The sequence below is a fragment of the Citrus sinensis genome, chromosome 5, assembly GCF_022201045.2.
Source record: "Citrus sinensis cultivar Valencia sweet orange chromosome 5, DVS_A1.0, whole genome shotgun sequence".
NCBI lineage: Eukaryota > Viridiplantae > Streptophyta > Magnoliopsida > Sapindales > Rutaceae > Citrus > Citrus sinensis.
In genome coordinates, this window is record NC_068560.1 from 28,924,349 (window position 1) to 28,941,856 (window position 17,508).

The 17,508-nt window shown below is 35.3% G+C and overlaps 2 protein-coding genes and 1 pseudogene across 4 annotated transcripts; all 3 read left to right on the forward strand.

Annotated features, from left to right (window-relative positions):
- The first annotated feature begins 215 nt into the window (after nucleotides 1–215).
- On the forward strand, nucleotides 216–5,783 carry LOC102610370 (respiratory burst oxidase homolog protein B). The gene is made up of 13 exons (XM_006472017.4): nucleotides 216–366; nucleotides 571–1,095; nucleotides 1,202–1,361; nucleotides 2,347–2,395; nucleotides 2,498–2,611; nucleotides 2,781–3,209; nucleotides 3,312–3,698; nucleotides 3,800–3,895; nucleotides 3,989–4,104; nucleotides 4,213–4,315; nucleotides 4,471–4,544; nucleotides 4,632–5,152; nucleotides 5,424–5,783. Exons 2-13 carry the CDS (start codon nucleotides 585–587, stop codon nucleotides 5,531–5,533), a joined length of 2,670 nt encoding a protein of 889 aa, XP_006472080.2. The 5' UTR covers nucleotides 216–366; nucleotides 571–584; the 3' UTR covers nucleotides 5,534–5,783.
- A 1,983-nt stretch (nucleotides 5,784–7,766) lies between these two features.
- LOC102610668 (heavy metal-associated isoprenylated plant protein 36) lies at nucleotides 7,767–10,106 on the forward strand. Of its 3 annotated transcripts, none has more exons than XM_006472019.4 (4): nucleotides 7,767–8,141; nucleotides 8,261–8,336; nucleotides 8,508–8,592; nucleotides 8,754–10,106. In XM_006472019.4, the coding sequence occupies exons 2-4, from the start codon at nucleotides 8,334–8,336 to the stop codon at nucleotides 9,725–9,727; spliced, it is 1,062 nt and encodes a 353-aa protein (XP_006472082.2). In that variant the 5' UTR covers nucleotides 7,767–8,141; nucleotides 8,261–8,333; the 3' UTR covers nucleotides 9,728–10,106. The 3 variants fall into 3 exon arrangements, with proteins under 3 accessions (XP_006472082.2, XP_006472081.2, XP_052298609.1); XM_052442649.1 differs by having other exon boundaries at nucleotides 8,086–8,146; XM_006472018.4 differs by lacking the exon at nucleotides 8,508–8,592 and having other exon boundaries at nucleotides 7,770–8,146.
- Nucleotides 10,107–15,037: 4,931 nt separating this feature from the next.
- On the forward strand, nucleotides 15,038–16,147 carry LOC112497664 (ferritin-like catalase Nec2; annotated as a pseudogene).
- The last annotated feature ends 1,361 nt before the right edge of the window (nucleotides 16,148–17,508 follow it).

Sequence of the window (17,508 nt, forward strand, 5' to 3'; positions counted from 1 at the left end):
TAAAATTCAATAGTAACTATCCGCTTAAGATTTTCATAATTTTCTCGTTTGACAAGCAACATTGGGTTGTTGAAATTTAATGGTGATTCATTGACAAGATGGAATTGGAAACATTGAAAAGTATATGCACAAACAGGCCTAACCACTTTCCACGACTAAGCACTTGAAACAGCCGAAACCCCGCCCCTCGGTTTCTTATCCTTTTTGACTTGTCCCTCCTCACCCAATCCCTCCGTATATATAAACTCTTTCAAATCCTCCTTTCAACACCAACTAAAACTTCCTTGCACAATTAAGCCTCTCACATTTTGCTTTCCTCAGGAAAAAAAGAAAAAAAAAAAAATCTTCCCACTTTTTTGTCACAAGGTTTGTTAATATTCGTCAGCATTTTTGATCACATTTCCAAGTACTTAATTTTAGTTTGTTCAGTACATAAGAGTTCTTTTTAATTCTAGTTTGTTAATAGTGCTAGTTAGTTAAACTGGTAAAACCTGTCAGGATTTTATAAGTAATTTGAAGTTTAAATCGTGCTCATATGTATATATATTAAGCTTTGTTTTTTCTTTACAGGATCGACGTCATAAATGGATATTCAAGACTACAAAGACGACTCATTATCCGAAACCGGAAGCACAACAAGCTCAAGAGTAGGCTACAGCGGGCCGTTGAGCGGTCCGTTGGTGACAACAACGAACAAAAAGAACAGCAGCAGAAAGAGTGCCAGGTTCAAGGACCAAGATGAGTGCTACGTAGAAATCACACTGGACGTGCGAGATGATTCAGTTTCTGTCCAGAACATCAGGGGAGGTGATTCGGAGACGGCGTTTTTGGCCAGCAGATTGGAGAGGAAGCCTTCTTCTTCTTCTGCACTTTCGGCCCGGTTGAGGCAAGTTTCGCAGGAGCTAAAGCGAATGGCTTCTTCAAAGCGATTTGATAAAGTTGATCGCACCAAGTCGGGAGCCGCTCGTGCTTTGAAAGGGCTAAAGTTTATCACCAAGAATGTGGGGACTGAAGGTTGGGGCGAAGTTGAAAAGCGCTTTGATGAATTGGCTGTTGATGGGATGCTGCCTAAATCCAGCTTTGGTCAATGCATAGGTAAACATTTAACTAACTGATTATGTTGTTTTGATAATGTTTGACAAGCACTTTTAGATGGTCAAACAGCACTTTTTTAAATCGGGCTCGGTGTTGATGTGATCAGGGATGAACGAATCAAAGGATTTTGCGAGTGAATTATTTGACGCATTGGCTCGTAGGAGAGGCTTAACATCTTCTTCAATTACCAAGTCTGAGTTGAGAGGATTTTGGGAACAGATTACAGACCAAAGCTTTGATGCTAGGCTTGAAACCTTCTTTGACATGTAAGCACTTTTGGCCTTAATTAGTAATCGTGTTACATTTCATTTGACGAACTTTAGTTATTTTAAAATATTTAATGAACGGTATTAAAACTCATCACAAAATTATGACGGATTATGTATCTAAACTATCACGCTTTTAGAAATAATTGCTGATGCAAACAAAAGTAAAAACTTTAAATAGCTAAAATGAGAATCTTCACACGTATTCTAACGTTTGAAAAAAAAAAAAAAGACTTTTGAAACGAGTAAGGTATGAGAACAGTTCATGGGCTTCCCAAAAGCAATTGGGGGCTTTTGTGAAATGTCATTCAGCAAAATTGCTTAGAAAAACCAACTTAATAAGCATTTCAATCATATTCATACCCACTTCCATGCAACATTAATCTTTGATCAATCATAGAAACAATCAACCCCGGAAGTATTGGTACCTTCCAATGTGCAGTTTGCATGTTCTGACACTGGTTTCAAGATCAGGCATTCATAAAACAAAAAAAATTATTATAATAGTTAGGGAACTTCGCTTCTTGTGATGCTTCAGGTTTTAGCTTTTTTTTTTTTTATAAAAAAAAATATTTTAATAGTTTTTTAATCCAGAGTTGACAAACCTGTCGTTGACTTTCAAATGAATTTCTATTCCACACGTCTAGGATCAGTCACTTAATTCCAACTTGTTCAAAGAAATTCAATGTGGTACTTGAAAAAAAAAATGAAAGGATACTCATGATTGTCGTGGTGAAATGATTAATGAAATTCTTTTGAATGGGCACGTAAATTTATTTTTGGATAATTATAATTAAATGAAATATATTTGAGCTACTATAATTAAAGAATATAATATCTAAAAAAAAGGTATATATGATTATTTTTAAAAATAAGAGATAGCTACTGTTATTTTTTTATTAAAAAAAGAACTGTGGGAGAAATAGTTCTGTAATTTGAGAAATTATACCTTTTTTTTTTAATAAATAAATTGTAATAAATGCAGGGTGGACAAGAATTTAGATGGGAGGATCACTGAAGAAGAGGTGAAAGAGGTAATTTTCTTTTAACAGAAAAATAAAAGGTCTCTGTTAAAAATTAATTTGAAGCAAATTATGTACATCATTATTCATTTATCTTTTGATATAATTTTGCAGATTATTGCTCTAAGTGCATCTGCAAATAAGCTGTCAAAAATCCAAGAACGTGTGGAAGAATATGCAGCTCTAATCATGGAAGAGCTCGACCCCCACAATCTCGGTTACATTGAGGTCACTTCATTTAATCCCACTTCAAAATTTTAAAGAAAGAAACACAGTAATCATCTATTAATCTGAGAGTAGTAACGCAATAGACGATGTTGTTCACACTGTATTAATCGAGGATTCAGCACTATTATTATATTTAATAATCTAAACCTAACATTTCTTTTCAATGCAGCTGTACAATCTGGAAATGTTATTGCTCCAAGCTCCAAGCCAATCGGCAAACCTGCTAACCGATAGTCGCGTTTTGAGCCAGATGCTCAGTCAAAGATTGGTGCCAACCAAAGACAGAAACCCGATCAAGAAATGCTGCAGAGGCCTGAGCTACTTTGTCCAGGACAATTGGAAGAGAATTTGGGTGATGCTACTCTGGCTTTCAATCTGTGCAGGTCTTTTCACCTGGAAATTCATTCAGTATAAACATCGTGCGGTGTTTCATGTCATGGGGTATTGTGTTACCACAGCTAAGGGTGCAGCTGAGACACTTAAGTTCAACATGGCTCTAATTCTTCTCCCAGTGTGCAGAAATACCATTACTTGGCTTAGAAGCAGAACGAAGTTGGGACAAGTTGTTCCCTTCGATGACAATATCAATTTTCACAAGGTATCAAAATGAGTAATGACCCACTGGAAAGTACTTCTAAAGAAAAAATTAAAATATGTTTTCTGTTTCAGAAATTCACAAAAACATGTAAAATTTGTATAGGTTATTGCTGTGGGGATAGCCATTGGAGTTGGGCTACATGCTGGAGCACATTTAACCTGTGATTTTCCTAGGCTGCTGCATGCAACGGATGAGGAGTATGAGCCAATGAAGCCATTCTTTGGCGATGACCGGCCGGATGACTACTGGTGGTTTGTCAAAGGGACCGAGGGCTGGACCGGAGTGGTGATGGTGGTGCTGATGGCAATATCCTACACGTTAGCTCAGCCTTGGTTCCGCCGCAACAGATTAAACCTCCCTAAAATCCTTAAAAAACTCACAGGATTCAATGCCTTCTGGTATTCACATCACCTGTTTGTTATTGTCTATGTGCTATTCATCATCCATGGCTACTTTCTCTACCTTTCCAAGAAATGGTATAAGAGAACGGTAAGCTACTCTAAAACCTGTAATCAATCACATTCGCACCAGTTCTACCTAATTTTCCATCTTGGTATTAACTTTTATCGTGTTTGCACATTTTGGCACAGACATGGATGTATTTGGCAGTTCCAGTGTTATTATATGCTTGTGAACGCCTTATTCGAGCATTCAGGTCTGGCTATAAATCAGTGAGGATTCTTAAGGTAAATAAAACAGCGGTCCTGTAGTTTAAGAATCACATGATCCATTACCTTGCAAAAAGGGCAACTCTAAACGATGTCATATCTGTGATTCAGGTTGCAGTGTATCCCGGAAACGTGCTAGCTCTGCAAATGTCAAAGCCTCAAGGATTCAAGTACACTAGTGGGCAGTACATATTTGTAAATTGTGCAGCAGTTTCTCAATTTCAATGGTAATTCCAGGATTGAATTATGAATACACTAATTATAGTATTTTGAAAACAATGATGCAATTTGCAGTAGCGAAATTAGCTAACTACGCATGTCTCTGCTGCATTCAGGCACCCTTTCTCCATTACTTCAGCTCCTGGAGACGATTATCTGAGCATTCATATCCGTACCTTGGGAGACTGGACATCTCAACTCAAAGCCATATTCGCCAAGGTAGTCCCTCATAAACAAATTCAAGACCAAATTGCCAGTACTAATTAGTTCAACTGGCAAGACATTTTGAGACAATTCGAATCTCGCCTACACCAAGATCAATCACTTAATTCAAATTTCTTGCTTGTAGTTAAAACATTGTTGTCTTGTTGCAGGTATGTCAACCTCCATCAGTCGATCAAAGTGGCCTATTAAGGGCAGATATCGGACAAGCCGATAACAGGCCTAGGTACTTTACAATTCTGTTTTTATTATGCTTCTGTTATTAATATCCAGGATTGTGCTAAAAAGTACTGAGTAATTTGCAAATTAACAGGATTCCAAAACTCTTGATTGATGGTCCCTATGGAGCTCCAGCACAGGACTACAAAGATTACGATGTTCTCCTCCTCGTAGGCCTCGGAATTGGAGCCACCCCATTAATCAGCATAATTAAGGATGTGCTCAATAACATTAAGCAACAGAAGGAAATAGAAGAAGGAATCATAGAAGATGGCGGCGCAACGAAAAATAGTAAGAAAAAGCCTTTTGCAACCAAGCGAGCTTATTTCTACTGGGTCACCCGCGAGCAGGGATCGTTCGAGTGGTTCAGGGGCGTAATGAACGAGGTTGCGGAGTACGATCAAGACGGCGTGATTGAGCTCCATAATTACTGCACCAGTGTTTATGAAGAAGGAGATGCAAGATCGGCTCTAATCACCATGCTTCAGTCCATCCATCATGCTAAAAATGGTCTTGATATTGTTTCTGGCACCAGGGTGAAGACCCATTTTGCTAGACCAAATTGGAGAACTGTGTTTAAGCATGTCGCTGTTAAACACACTGACGAAAGAGTTGGTGAGTCCTAATCCTTGATCTTGATTTAATATTCCTAATATGCATTAAACATGGGATTATAAAAATATAACTAAATTACTGGTCCTTGGGAAAAATATTCTATTAGCAATACAGAGTTGAAATTTGCATTTCAAAATAGGAGAGGAATTATAGTGGAGAATTGATGCCCTTTTTGATTATCAGAGTGGAAGTCGGATTAAAATGATTAAAGTGATTTTCCTTTTTTGAAATCTAATTAAGCTAATCATCATGATCTTGCTTTTTGCTACAGGGGTGTTTTACTGTGGTGCTCCAGGATTGACTGGAGAATTACGGCGGCTCTCTCAAGACTTCTCTCGGAAAACTACAACCAAATTTGATTTTCACAAAGAAAACTTTTGAACTTGTCTTTACTTCATGCGCTCTTCTTTTCTTTTATTTTCCTTATTTTTTTATATTATTCTTTTGTAAATGTAAGATAATCTAGTGGGTACGAGATAGATGTAATGCCTGGTTTGATCGCTTCTGCAGTTCTGTGGATTCCACTTGCAGTAAAAAGTAATGTTATTTATTTTTATTTTAAAGTTAATCAGCAATTATATTGAAGTGAGATTGGAATAGATTAGAGGATCGATTTCCATTTTTTTCTTTTGTATATGATCGCTTTCTCTCTGTCTGTGTGCGTGTGCATGAAGATATTTATCTAGAAAATTCATGAAGAAGAAGGATAATTATAGAAGATGTAAAATTTCAGCTACATAAGACAAATCGAAGCAACGAAATGCAAGAAGTCAGTAGTAGTCAGGTCTCTATAAGTGATTCCAAATTTCAAGTTGCCAGTTCAAGCTTTCCCAGAAAATTTGAGGGGAATAAGAATGGGAAAATGGAATAAATATCCCCAGCAATATTAACAGTTTCAGAGAATCAGCTACCTTTATGGGTTCAGCTATATTACAGCATCTCCAACATAAAGCAGTCCCAAAAACCGCTGATGCACATTGTTAAAATTATTTTAAATTTAACTACAAGCATTCAATAAATCTAAAGTCTGCTCTATATTGAAACATCTCTAACGTAGCAGCTATCTTATTAATATCCATCTAACCCTCTATTAAGAAGTGCTTATAAAAATAAAAATAAAAAAAATAAAAAAACAATCTACCCCTTAATTGAGAAGGAGACTTAAGTTGTTGGAGCATTTGTTTATAAAGGTTTTAGCATACAGATATTTATACCACTAGTTTTGCCATTAATAAAAGGATAACTTTATTCTCTCTGTTTCCTTGCAAAGAAAGTTCCTACCACAGCTCATCAAAAAAAAAAAAAAAAAAAAAAAACCCACTTTGGCAAAGCAATAATGTTTGGCCAAGGTTAACCAAAAAAAAAAAAAAAAAAAAATCTAATAATCCTTCATTCAGATATTCAATCACAAAATAACTGCATTTGATGATTTTATTAGAATGAGTTTTGAATAACTTCATTCAGATATTCAACCAAATTTAATTATTTTATTAATAAATTTAGTTCAATAACTACGAGACATTGTATGGATTAATCATATTATAACACACCATTCCCGAGTCAAGTCCACACTCAAAAATTGATGCAACCTGCTCCCGGTTGAAGCTTGAACAAACTTCACATTGGTGTGGATTTGGTCGTTCGCCTAACTTCTCACGGGCACATTGAAAATCATTTCAATTTTATTTTTTATTTTTTTCACGTTTTTTTTTGGGGTAAACAGGGGTTCTAAACTATTTTTTTTCACATTAATCACATGTAATCTATAAATTTCTGTATTATTGGTATTTTTTTAATCACATTGATATATTATTATTACTGATATTATATCAGATTAAAACTGATAATATTCAAGAGACACTCACATTTTGTAAAAGAAAAAACTGTTAAACCCTCATAATTATTTTATAAAGGTTCAAACACATTGTACTTTATTGGGCGAAAGGCCAGTTAGTTGACTAATTATTGGTATTAAGTGTAAGGTATTAAACTATTAAACTATTTTCGAAACAAACTGTACTTCATATCTCAAACTATGTTTAATTTGAAAGTCATTTTAATCGAAACAAAGGAGTTGGTTTCGTATTATGTTCTTTAGATTACTTGATCCATGATCTTCAATTACTTATTAAGTCATCAAGTTGTCCAGTAGTAGACTGGTATTCCCAACAGTGTTGATGGTACCATTCAAGCCCCCATAATAACTCTTTATATTTACACAAAAATATAAAATACAAGTAGATTTCCGTATATTTTACAAGGCCAGCGAAGTATTGTTGTTGGTTAGTTTATACTTATTAAGCTCTGTTAACTAATTCTTAAAAAAAAAACCTCTTAATTTAATTTAATAGATGCATTTTGACTTGTAAAACCAAAAAAAGAAAAGAAAAAAAAAAGGTGTAACCGTATTAACAATATTTGATAGGAAAATCTTTTATACTAATAAACTGTGCTGTCTATTGGTATAATTAGAACCAAATACATGTAATCTTAGCTAGCAAAAAGGAATTAAGCGAAAAAGGCATCAAATGCTACAATCATGGGTGTCCCTTATAAATTATAATAACAGGAAAGTAGACTTAAAAATTTTATATTTAAAAAACAATTTCAATTCATAAAAGCAGGTACTATGCCCACCCCACCAAGCATCAAGCACCAAACCCAAGGACCTACTTGATTTTTCCTCTCTCTCTCCCTCCCACTTTAAGCCTTCAGTTTCATTGCTTCTTCTTAAGCATTTGAACACTTTCCTTCTCCCTTTTCCTCTCAGTTAGAATCCTTCGGTTTTGAGTTCTCAAGCTTTTTATCAACCACCCCTTTGGCCTTTTGCGTATTCTCTCTTTCAGGAACCCACCAAACTTCTTATTTTTCTTTTTCTTTGTAGTAATGGCAACGGCACCATCCGAGTGTAAAGCTGAAACTAAACCTGAATCTAAACCAGAAGCTAATAAGGAGAAAGAAGCTGGAGAAAATCAAGAACAACTTAAGTGTAAGGTAACAATTGAACCAAATCATACTTTGCATGGTTCACGGTGTAACTTGATGGTGTCATTTTTGTGTGTGTGTGTGTGTTTCTTCTGTTTTTTCACTTGTTTCCTCTTTTTTCAGACATGGGTGCTGAGAGTCTCCATCCACTGTGAAGGATGCAAAAGGAAAGTACACAAGATCCTAACAAACATTGATGGTATGTGTTAATACTCACTGAACCCACCGGATTTCTTTGAGAAATTTTCTTTTTTAGAGGAATTTCTTTAATTTTTAGTCATATTGTTGCTAGAATATTCAATTTTTAAATTAAGTTTTTACTACTGATCTTTTCTTTTCTTTTCTTTTTGTCTTTGTGTTGTATACCTAGTTCTATACTCTATCGTTAGTTCTGTACTCTTTCAGCTCAAAACTCAAAGCTTCAATTTTTCTCAACTGGGTTTTGTTCATTTTTGGTAATTTTCCCTCCATTTTTTCTTCTCAAGCTTCTTGACTCGGCATCTAATAGTTCATAATTTTCTCATGCATCCAGATTCTGATTTCATTTCCCTCAAAATGTCAGCTTTTTTAAATTCTTGACCAGTTTGCTAATTTGGTTCTAATATTTATTTCGCAGGTGTTTATACCACAAAAATTGATTTGAGGCAACACAAAGTGGTAGTAAAAGGAGATGTAGCTGCTGAAACTTTGATCGGGAAACTGGAAAAGAATGGGAAGCATGCTGAGTTATGGCCTGAATCAAAAGCAGAGCAAAAAGAGAAAAAGCAAAGCAAAGGTAAGAACAAAGAGAAGCAGCAGCAGCAGCAACAACAACAACAACAAGGTGACCAAGAAAGCAGTGATGAAGGCAACAAGAACCCAGCAGAAAAAGAAACAGTGAAAGAACCTTCCAAAAGCAAAGAAAATGGAAATGGCGGCGCTGGCACTAGCAAGAATGTTGAAAACAATGGTGCTGTTCATCATGTTATCAAAGTTAATGAGGTTGTTGGGCAAGTAGCCAAGGAGTCAAAGCCTGATCAGGTGAAGCAAACTGTGACCTTCGCGGCCGGTGGCCAGTCGCCGGTTGGTGACAAGAAAGCTGGTGATAGTGAGAGTGAGGGTGGTGTTGAGAAAAGTGGTGGCGGTGGCGGGAGTGGAGGGAAAAAGAAGAAAAAGAAGGGGCATAAAGGGAATAACGGCAATAGTAATGTTGTTATTGGTGGGGGTGAACCTTTTGGTGGTGTTGGTGGTGATGCACCAGCAGGTACTGGATCACCCATGTATGGGCCTCATGGGCCTACCCATGCCCCATTTCCGTTCCCAGCAAGTTATAGCCCTCCACGTCAGCATGGGTATCCATATGCTCAGTATGCCCCACCACCGCATTATTATACACCCCCAGTGTATGCTACGAGTTACAACACAGCACACCCCAGGCCTGGCTACACCACATCGTATTATACTGCACCGACACCGAATTCTTACGCGTATATGCATGCGGGTACCGGGAGTGAAATTCCACCGTCCGATGTTGATTCCTACTCTTCACAGCCCTCCGATTCGTTCGAGATATTTAGCGACGAAAACCCAAATGCATGTGCAATCATGTGACGACGACGATGATCATCATAAATGCTAGTGCAAGGTGATGCATTGGAAATTTGGACATTTTAAGGAAACTGAACTTATACTACTTGTATAAGTGAATGGGGGATGATTTTGTAAATGTAACGAGTAATGTAGATAAGGAAAAGGAAGATTGTAGCTTAAGTTAGGGTAAAAATAAGTGAGGCTTTAGGGGCCTTGGAGACTTGGAACTTCACTTTAGTGGGTGACTGGGTGTGGTGTTTTAGCTTTTTATAGTACTCTTTTTACTCTTTTAAGGTAATTTGTTTTAAAAATGGTTGTAGTGTTGGCCTTGTAATGCTTAGTTGTTTAGTAGGCCATTCTCTTACTTTCTCAAGTTGAAAATAGATTTGAAATTTTGGCATCTTTTGGTTGGTGATTAATGACATCGAGATGTTTATAGGCCATTAAGCATGGATGCTTTAGTGGGTCCTGAAGATTTTTGTTGTTTAAGATGCATGTGGCAAAAACATAGTGGCTTAAAAATTTGCAGGGAAATTGATCAGTGTGACCCTTTAGAGTATGTAGACTCAATTGGACATGTGTCGTTGTCATTTAAGCTTAATAAGATCTTGTCTTAGTTGTAATGCTTAATTTGCTTGTTGGCCCTTCCATCTAATCTTTCTGATGTGTAAAGGGTTTTTTAATTAGAGGCATGTTTAAAGTTTAAACTACTTTAAAGGCTTTAGATTGTGAACTGGAAAGATAAATTTGCAAAGTGTGAGGGTGCTGGTTTGTGAATCACTTTTAAAAAATAAATGTATATGTATAAAATAAATTGTGTAAAATATTTTTTTTTCACTTTTTTCGCGGAATTGAGTCAAAGCAGCAATTAACACCTTGAAATCTTTGCTGGCTTTTGTGAACGGTGAAGTGAGGGCAGGGTTTTGGCCTCTGGCAGGTTTTTCTTTTTGAAAAGAAGCCTCTTTAATTCTTTCATTAAAACCGTCTTTGAAGTGTGTGATGACAGTCTTCTTTATCTTCGTTTTGTATATATATATATTAAATCTCTTCACTTTCTTTCTTTTTCAGTTTATTTATTTTTAAATGCAGAGTTTATGGCTAGCCTCAGGCTTCTGATTTCTGAGCCCCTCACACTGGCATACTGAAAGCAAGCTTGTACGGTGGCATTAATAATGCATGTAGCATGACCTTTTCCTTCTTTTGGAGCTCTTTCTCAATTTTATCCACCGGGATCAAGAAAGAATTCCCTAAAGAAAAAAAAAAAAAAAAAGTAAATTGATGATAAGGGTCAGAAACAGAATTAATTACTTCTTGCTTGTTTTACATTTTCGTCCAAAAGTGGTTTCTCCCTAAACCCACTTTGGATAATTTGACTTACATCCCTTCAGTAATATGTAAACGAATCAATCAATAATGTTATTAGTCTGACATTCAAAACCGATATCAAAGTGTTATAAATTTTGATGTTCTTTTTCTGTGTAATATAATTTATCACTTATGCAGATATCTGCATTTTATAAAAATAATAAATTTATTTGTAATAAAATAAAAAATATCATTTTATAACGAAACGTAAGAATTGATAATATTGCTCTGATTATCATTCTGTAAGTGCAGATGTCCAGGACTCAAAATTTTCAATCTCCGATTTTAGTACTAGAAAATTCATATATTTGTGATTTTGTATAGGGTGCATGTATGTATGTGTACAAGTCAAACAGCAGAAACTAGAAGTTGATGGGTACTGAGATTAATTGTGACGCCATTTCTTTTTTTAAATGGAGTATCATTCTTGTTTCTTAAATATTTACAGGAGAATATATGGACTTCGCTTTTGATACAACTTCGATAAGAAGTTGAGCAATTAAGTGACCAGAAGCCACCAAAGAGTCCCTCTAATTATACTTTCCAATATGTAAAAAGCTCTATCTTTGGGCTTTTATTCTCTTGACCACTACTGTAGGAGGTCATTTTGACATTCCCAGCAGCTTGATTGCAAAGGGAACCTTATTGTTTTATTCTGATTCTTCAATGAGGAGTCCCATTTTTACCCAATTAGCCAAATTATAAAACAAGAAGAAGAATGATCTAGAAAGAAAAATTATGTGCGTAAGACGAGTTGTGAAAATGTTGAAAATAAATCCGCGAGAGAATCTTTATCCAAAAACAAAAGTCATGTTCAGTACAATAAATATCACCGATTTTTTATCTATTTCAATTCGCATACTCTTTTGTCGATCATCTTCGAAGCAGTTTCCATTTTATCAGGAACCTGATTCCTTTCATATCCAAACCATTCATCTTCTTTCTTAATCCTCTAAATTCTATAAAAATATTTTGCGGATATGTAATGGTATCATGTGTTTGATTTGAATGAAACCTCTATTGTTCCATAAAAATGATAAGAGGAAAAAAAAAGAAAATGAAAGTGAGGCCGTGAGGGGAGTATTTACATTGTTAAATAATAGACTCAGAATAAAACGTCTCTTTAGTGCCTACAATTACAGGATTATGATTGTAATCATAAAAATAAGACCATAGACCCCATAAAAACTTAAAGACAAATCGCATTGAGCCACATGCCCGATTGAAAAGAAAGTTGGGTAGTTGATATGAAACCCTAGCTACCCACTAGCTACTAAAAAAGGAGAGCCTTGGCAGCCACTTACCCTCAAATCCTTGATTATGTTCCGAACTTGTTTTTAAATCTCAAAGCTCATTGGAAACACCATAAAAGTTGAACCCAGTTCATTTTTTTATATTTTTTTCTTTTAAGCTTTACTTGAAAGAGACAAAGGCATTAGGAGATGTGCCAATTGCCAAATTCAAATGTAATGGTGACAAATAAATTATAATGTATGCTACTTTTGTTGCCATAACTAGTAAACCGTTTTGATTATGTTAGAAGTTTATTTTTTTTTTTTGAATACTGTTTATATAGGACTGTAGGTATTACAATTAATATTTACACACAGATTCTATAATTGGGACCTTCATCGTGACATGTACCAATTAATATTTACACACAGATTCTACAATTGGGACCTTCATCGTGTCATGTACTCCTCTGAAGCGCTGTCCAAATTCTTCAAACCCTCTCAAATATTCGAGGGCTGTCCACTCTACTCACATTTCGTGAGGAATAGACTGGCTCCACTCAATTATGTGATAATTGAGGAAGGATTGTAAATAAGCCCCATAAATATTTTTATGGAGGCTCAAACCCTTGCACTCATTATTCTAAGTGCAAGGACACTCCCACTGGACCGAAGGCCAATTGGTATGTTAGAAGTTTATTAATGGAAGCATTAAAGACTTGTTTGACTGCCTAGAAAACGGAGGAAAAGATTCCGGGATCTGGGTATTCTTTTAGTTTTATCAATTCACCTTCTCACAAATCATATCATATAAATATTATTGTTCGTTAGACCAATAGATATTCAAATTCAGTTACATTTTGTAATTGATTAATTAAATTTGATCATGTTTAGTAAATAAAAATCTGCCTTCAATGTGCTTAAGCTATTTTTTGAATTAACTATCTTCTCACGCAATTGGACAAATCAAAGCCGATTTTTCCATTAAAGCATGACAATTTACAAGCTGTTTGAGATTGCTTCTAAAAAGTTAAAATCAAGCAGCATCCTTTTATATTCGTGAAGAGTCCTTGTCGTGGCATATTGAATACACATCAAATTATTAATTATGTCTAAAGTCATTATACATTTTCTTTCTACCATAATAAGTATTTATATTCCAAACATAAACTTAAATATTTGAAACGAAGAAATCATTTAATTAGCAAGCAAGGAAGCTTAATTATTGGTTTATAACAAAGGTAATGTAGTTAAAAGTTTCTTTGAATATGCATTCGTGTTAGAACGTAATGTCAATAGATACTGAAAGAAATGCCTTGTTATATTTTGGTTTAGGCATCACACTATTTATACACTTGTAGAAATTTGATTAAAAATAGAATAAAAAGTAGAGTGTTGAAAGACTCGTACGCACGTTATAGCTCTTTTACCTTGTAATAATTTTCGAGAAATTTTGCAAAAACAAGGACTCTTGTTTCTCATCTAATGTAAAGATAGCAAACTAAATCGGATTGATTTTCATCTTAGACTTTATGCGGATTGCTTATCATCTTTGGCTATATGTGGTTTGATACCTTAGAATTCTAGTTCTAAGAGCATCTCCAAAAGGCTCTTCAAATAAGATTCTCCTTCTTATTTAAAGAGTCATATTAATATTAAACACTCCAAAAGACACGTTAATTTAGATTCTTTAAATAAGATTTGTTTATCATTCTTCAATATTGCCGAGTGAGTTTGTCCCTCTTCTATTAATATTTTTTTATTATTTATTGAAAAGATAAGATTGCAATAATTATTATTTATGTTTCTTTTAAAAAATATAATAACAATTCAATTTGATAGTGAGAAAGATTTGATTAAAATAATATTAATTTATTCTTATTTGGTGAGTCTTTTGGAGGGAATTATATTTTTCTATACACTTATTTGCCACATCAGTAAGCAAATTAAAATTTGAAGAGTAAAATTTAAAAACCCTTTTGAAGATGCTCTAATACCGTAGTCTGATGACTTTTTTAGTTAAAATGTTTTTAGTCCCTCATATCATATTGATGAGATAAATCATAAATAAAACGAGCGTATCATGCCACAAATATATTTAACTTCGAAATTAATCAATCATAATAGGAAGAGATAAATAATTTGAAGCAGTTGTCAAGCATTTATTGGACTGCCTCACATAAATTTTTCTTCAAGTTGATGTAAGATTATGACTTCTACTAGCCTTATCAAAGTTTAATTATTTTTTTTAGGCCCTATCTCTCATCGGATTCGTACAAAGATGATCAATCAGAGAAAGCTGCTTGAAGAACCACTGGGCCAAGTTCCTAACTCACATAATAGATAACTACTATTGAAATGCACAAACAATCGTTAAGGTGCTTGATGAATACTTTAATATTTATATGTAAATTCTCATATATAAATGTTCACACATTTTAAAATACGAATATTAGCTAGCGCACAATAACTAATTATATTTTATAATACTATATGATAATAATTAATATTTACAAGCTGTTAAAAAAGTTATTAATATCCCATTATAAAATGCAGTTCAGCACTGAGCCTGCGGAAATAATTGTACAATACACAACAAAAAATAATGGGCCACCTCCAAATTAGAAGTGCTTTTGACAATTAGCTTCTTGATATGCATAAGCTACTGCTTGACTGATCAGTTTAAGTACCCTAGAGCTTGCTGGCCGACGTCTCCACTGCCCGAACCGCCGTTATGCAGAGACGACGTGGACAACCTGCAATTCGCTCAAAACTTGGAGCATTTAGAAGCAGAGCTCTTTCTGGGGGGAGGATTAGGTTATGGCCTCGACAAGGTTGCTCCATACTTAAGTCTTTGGTGGCCCTCCTCCAATTGGGGCTAGAAGCTAATCTTGATAATCTTACTAGAGCCATCATCACCGAATTTGGATACCAAGAAGTTGGACATCTCAGGTAAAGTGTGATTACTAAAATAATTATTATAATCCAACTATATGGCAATGCTTAGGTGCGGACGCGCCCTTTTACAATGCCATAAGGTGTGTGCATCTTCGCGAAATTTCTTGCCTTCCGCACCTATTATGACTCGGTACTATGTATGTTACAAGCGCTAATGTCAATTTTACTACCTTTTAGCGTGTTCTATGTGATCTAGGGCACTGAAGACTAGTGTTGGAGGGATTCAAAGGCCATTGATGGATCTGAGTGCAAAATCCTTCGCAAAATTAATTGATGAAGCATTTGGTTTCCCCCCTGGATCCTCCATTCTACCCTTACCGCGACAGCCTAAGTTATATGGTGGGTTCATATACGGTGCCGTACGTGGGACTCAATGGCTACACTGGTTCTAATCCTTTCCTTTGCGTCTACCTAGCAAAACGGGTGGGCACATATCTCACACCTAAGAAAATCTAGTTCATCGAAAGGCTAACAAATGTGACATTATAACATTACTTTTGGTGCAGCTTGCGGCAGGGCTCTTATCACCTGAATCTGGCCAAGACAGAATAGTAAGAGGATATCTCTTCGGGAGAGCTGATCAAATTGTGAAGCCATACAATTACACAGTTGCACGTTTCACAACACGGATTTCAAATCTAAGAAACCGGCTAGGAATGTGCGGGATTAAAGATGAAGGGCTTTTTGTCCCTCCGCAGCTTGGAGCTGAATCGCAGATTGGTAGCAATGTCTTGTCCCTGGGCTTTTAACTCCTTTTCCTATCCAAGATCTCCGGAGGAGATCCTCAGGATCTCTTATGGAACCGGCAATGAGCACGTCCCCAGCGGATTCTTTCCCCAGGGTGGCAAATGGAAGAATTGCAAGAAGATTTCTAAATAAGAAAATTTAATGCTTCAGCTTCTGTAGAAAAGAAGTTTGATATTGTAGGTTAAATTGGCGATCCTTGTGGTATTGTATTTTGGAACTATTTTTCATCTCGATCTTAACCAAATCTAAAATAAAGATTGATGACAATTAAGTATATCCTACAGCAGTATGATAATTATATGGATGTAAGCAAATTAGTTGTATATAATAATAAACATCTATAAATGTGTTTTTTATCTTGAGCTCCAACCTTGTGAATTGCACAAACTTCAACTTCAAGTCATAATGCAGCTTAAACTTATGGCTAACTGAGGATGAAGCAGAAATAGAACAACAGAAAACGACAGATGACACCAGCAGCATATCACAAATCGAAATATCACCCAGGGATCGAGATTGCTATATAGAGATCTAGAGACAGGCTAAGAGTAGTTTCATGTGAGCAATACAACCTTTCCTTATGAAGCCATTAGGAATTATTCAGCTCTAATGGTCTGCTACAAAAAGAAGTCATACTGTAAGACAACTGGATCAACAAGACTACTTTAAGATTTTTCAAAGCTCTAACAATGGCAAAATGAGAATCTGGAACAAGCATGCCGTGCCTTTATGATCGACAAAAGGGGTGTACATACTGCAATCAAGCTATACCATTAGCAATGCAAATGGCAGAAAGAAATCAAAATTTCAAATGTCTTATTGTATTGCAATTGTGAAAATTTCTTATCTGGATCTTACCAGATCAAATAAAATTGGTACCAAATTTTTAGGTGGCATTTGTATCGCAGCAATTATGTTGATGCAATGCAAACAGCATGCACCAATAAGCATGTGGTATTTCCATCATTGATAATTACATCAGTGTAAACCCATTTGAGTTGTCTAAAAAATCTACATCACCTAAGATAAATAGTGGATATTTTATCTCTCACCTCACATCTACTTTAATCTGCAAATTTTTATGAATTGCACAAACTTCGACAAGGATCAAATCATGACGTAACTTCAAGCTATGACAAATAGTGGTAAAGGAGAAATTGGATGACAGAAAATGCAAGATGAAATTGGCATACCACAACATCACCAAGGGGGTGAGATATTTGTTTAGAGATCTAGAGACAAGCTAAAAGTAATTTCAAAACACAAAGAGACTTTTCCAGAAGTATTCACCTCTGACAATCATCTGCCATATCTCTAGACAACTAGAGTTACTGCATATGATTTTTAAAGCCAACTAAGAGATTTCTCAGCTTTGCCAATGGCAATATGAGAATTAATATTTAGTCTTCTATGCTAGTGAACACTACTTGCAATTGGTAAAGGCATTATATGTCTCTCTGAATCCCAAAACTAACATGCATAGGTCAAAAGAATATATCA

Bases quoted from the DNA above. Each gene is read 5' to 3' on its own strand.
- LOC102610370 (XM_006472017.4), top strand. From the start codon at position 585: ATGGATATTCAAGACTACAAAGACGACTCATTATCCGAAACCGGAAGC. The intron at 3,896-3,988 runs GTAAATAAAACA...TCTGTGATTCAG, and splicing joins AATCAGTGAGGATTCTTAAG to GTTGCAGTGTATCCCGGAAA. The intron at 4,545-4,631 runs GTACTTTACAAT...GCAAATTAACAG, and splicing joins CAAGCCGATAACAGGCCTAG to GATTCCAAAACTCTTGATTG.
- LOC102610668 (XM_006472018.4), top strand. From the start codon at position 8,039: ATGGCAACGGCACCATCCGAGTGTAAAGCTGAAACTAAACCTGAATCT. The intron at 8,147-8,260 runs GTAACAATTGAA...CTCTTTTTTCAG, and splicing joins AAGAACAACTTAAGTGTAAG to ACATGGGTGCTGAGAGTCTC. The intron at 8,337-8,753 runs GTATGTGTTAAT...TTTATTTCGCAG, and splicing joins GATCCTAACAAACATTGATG to GTGTTTATACCACAAAAATT.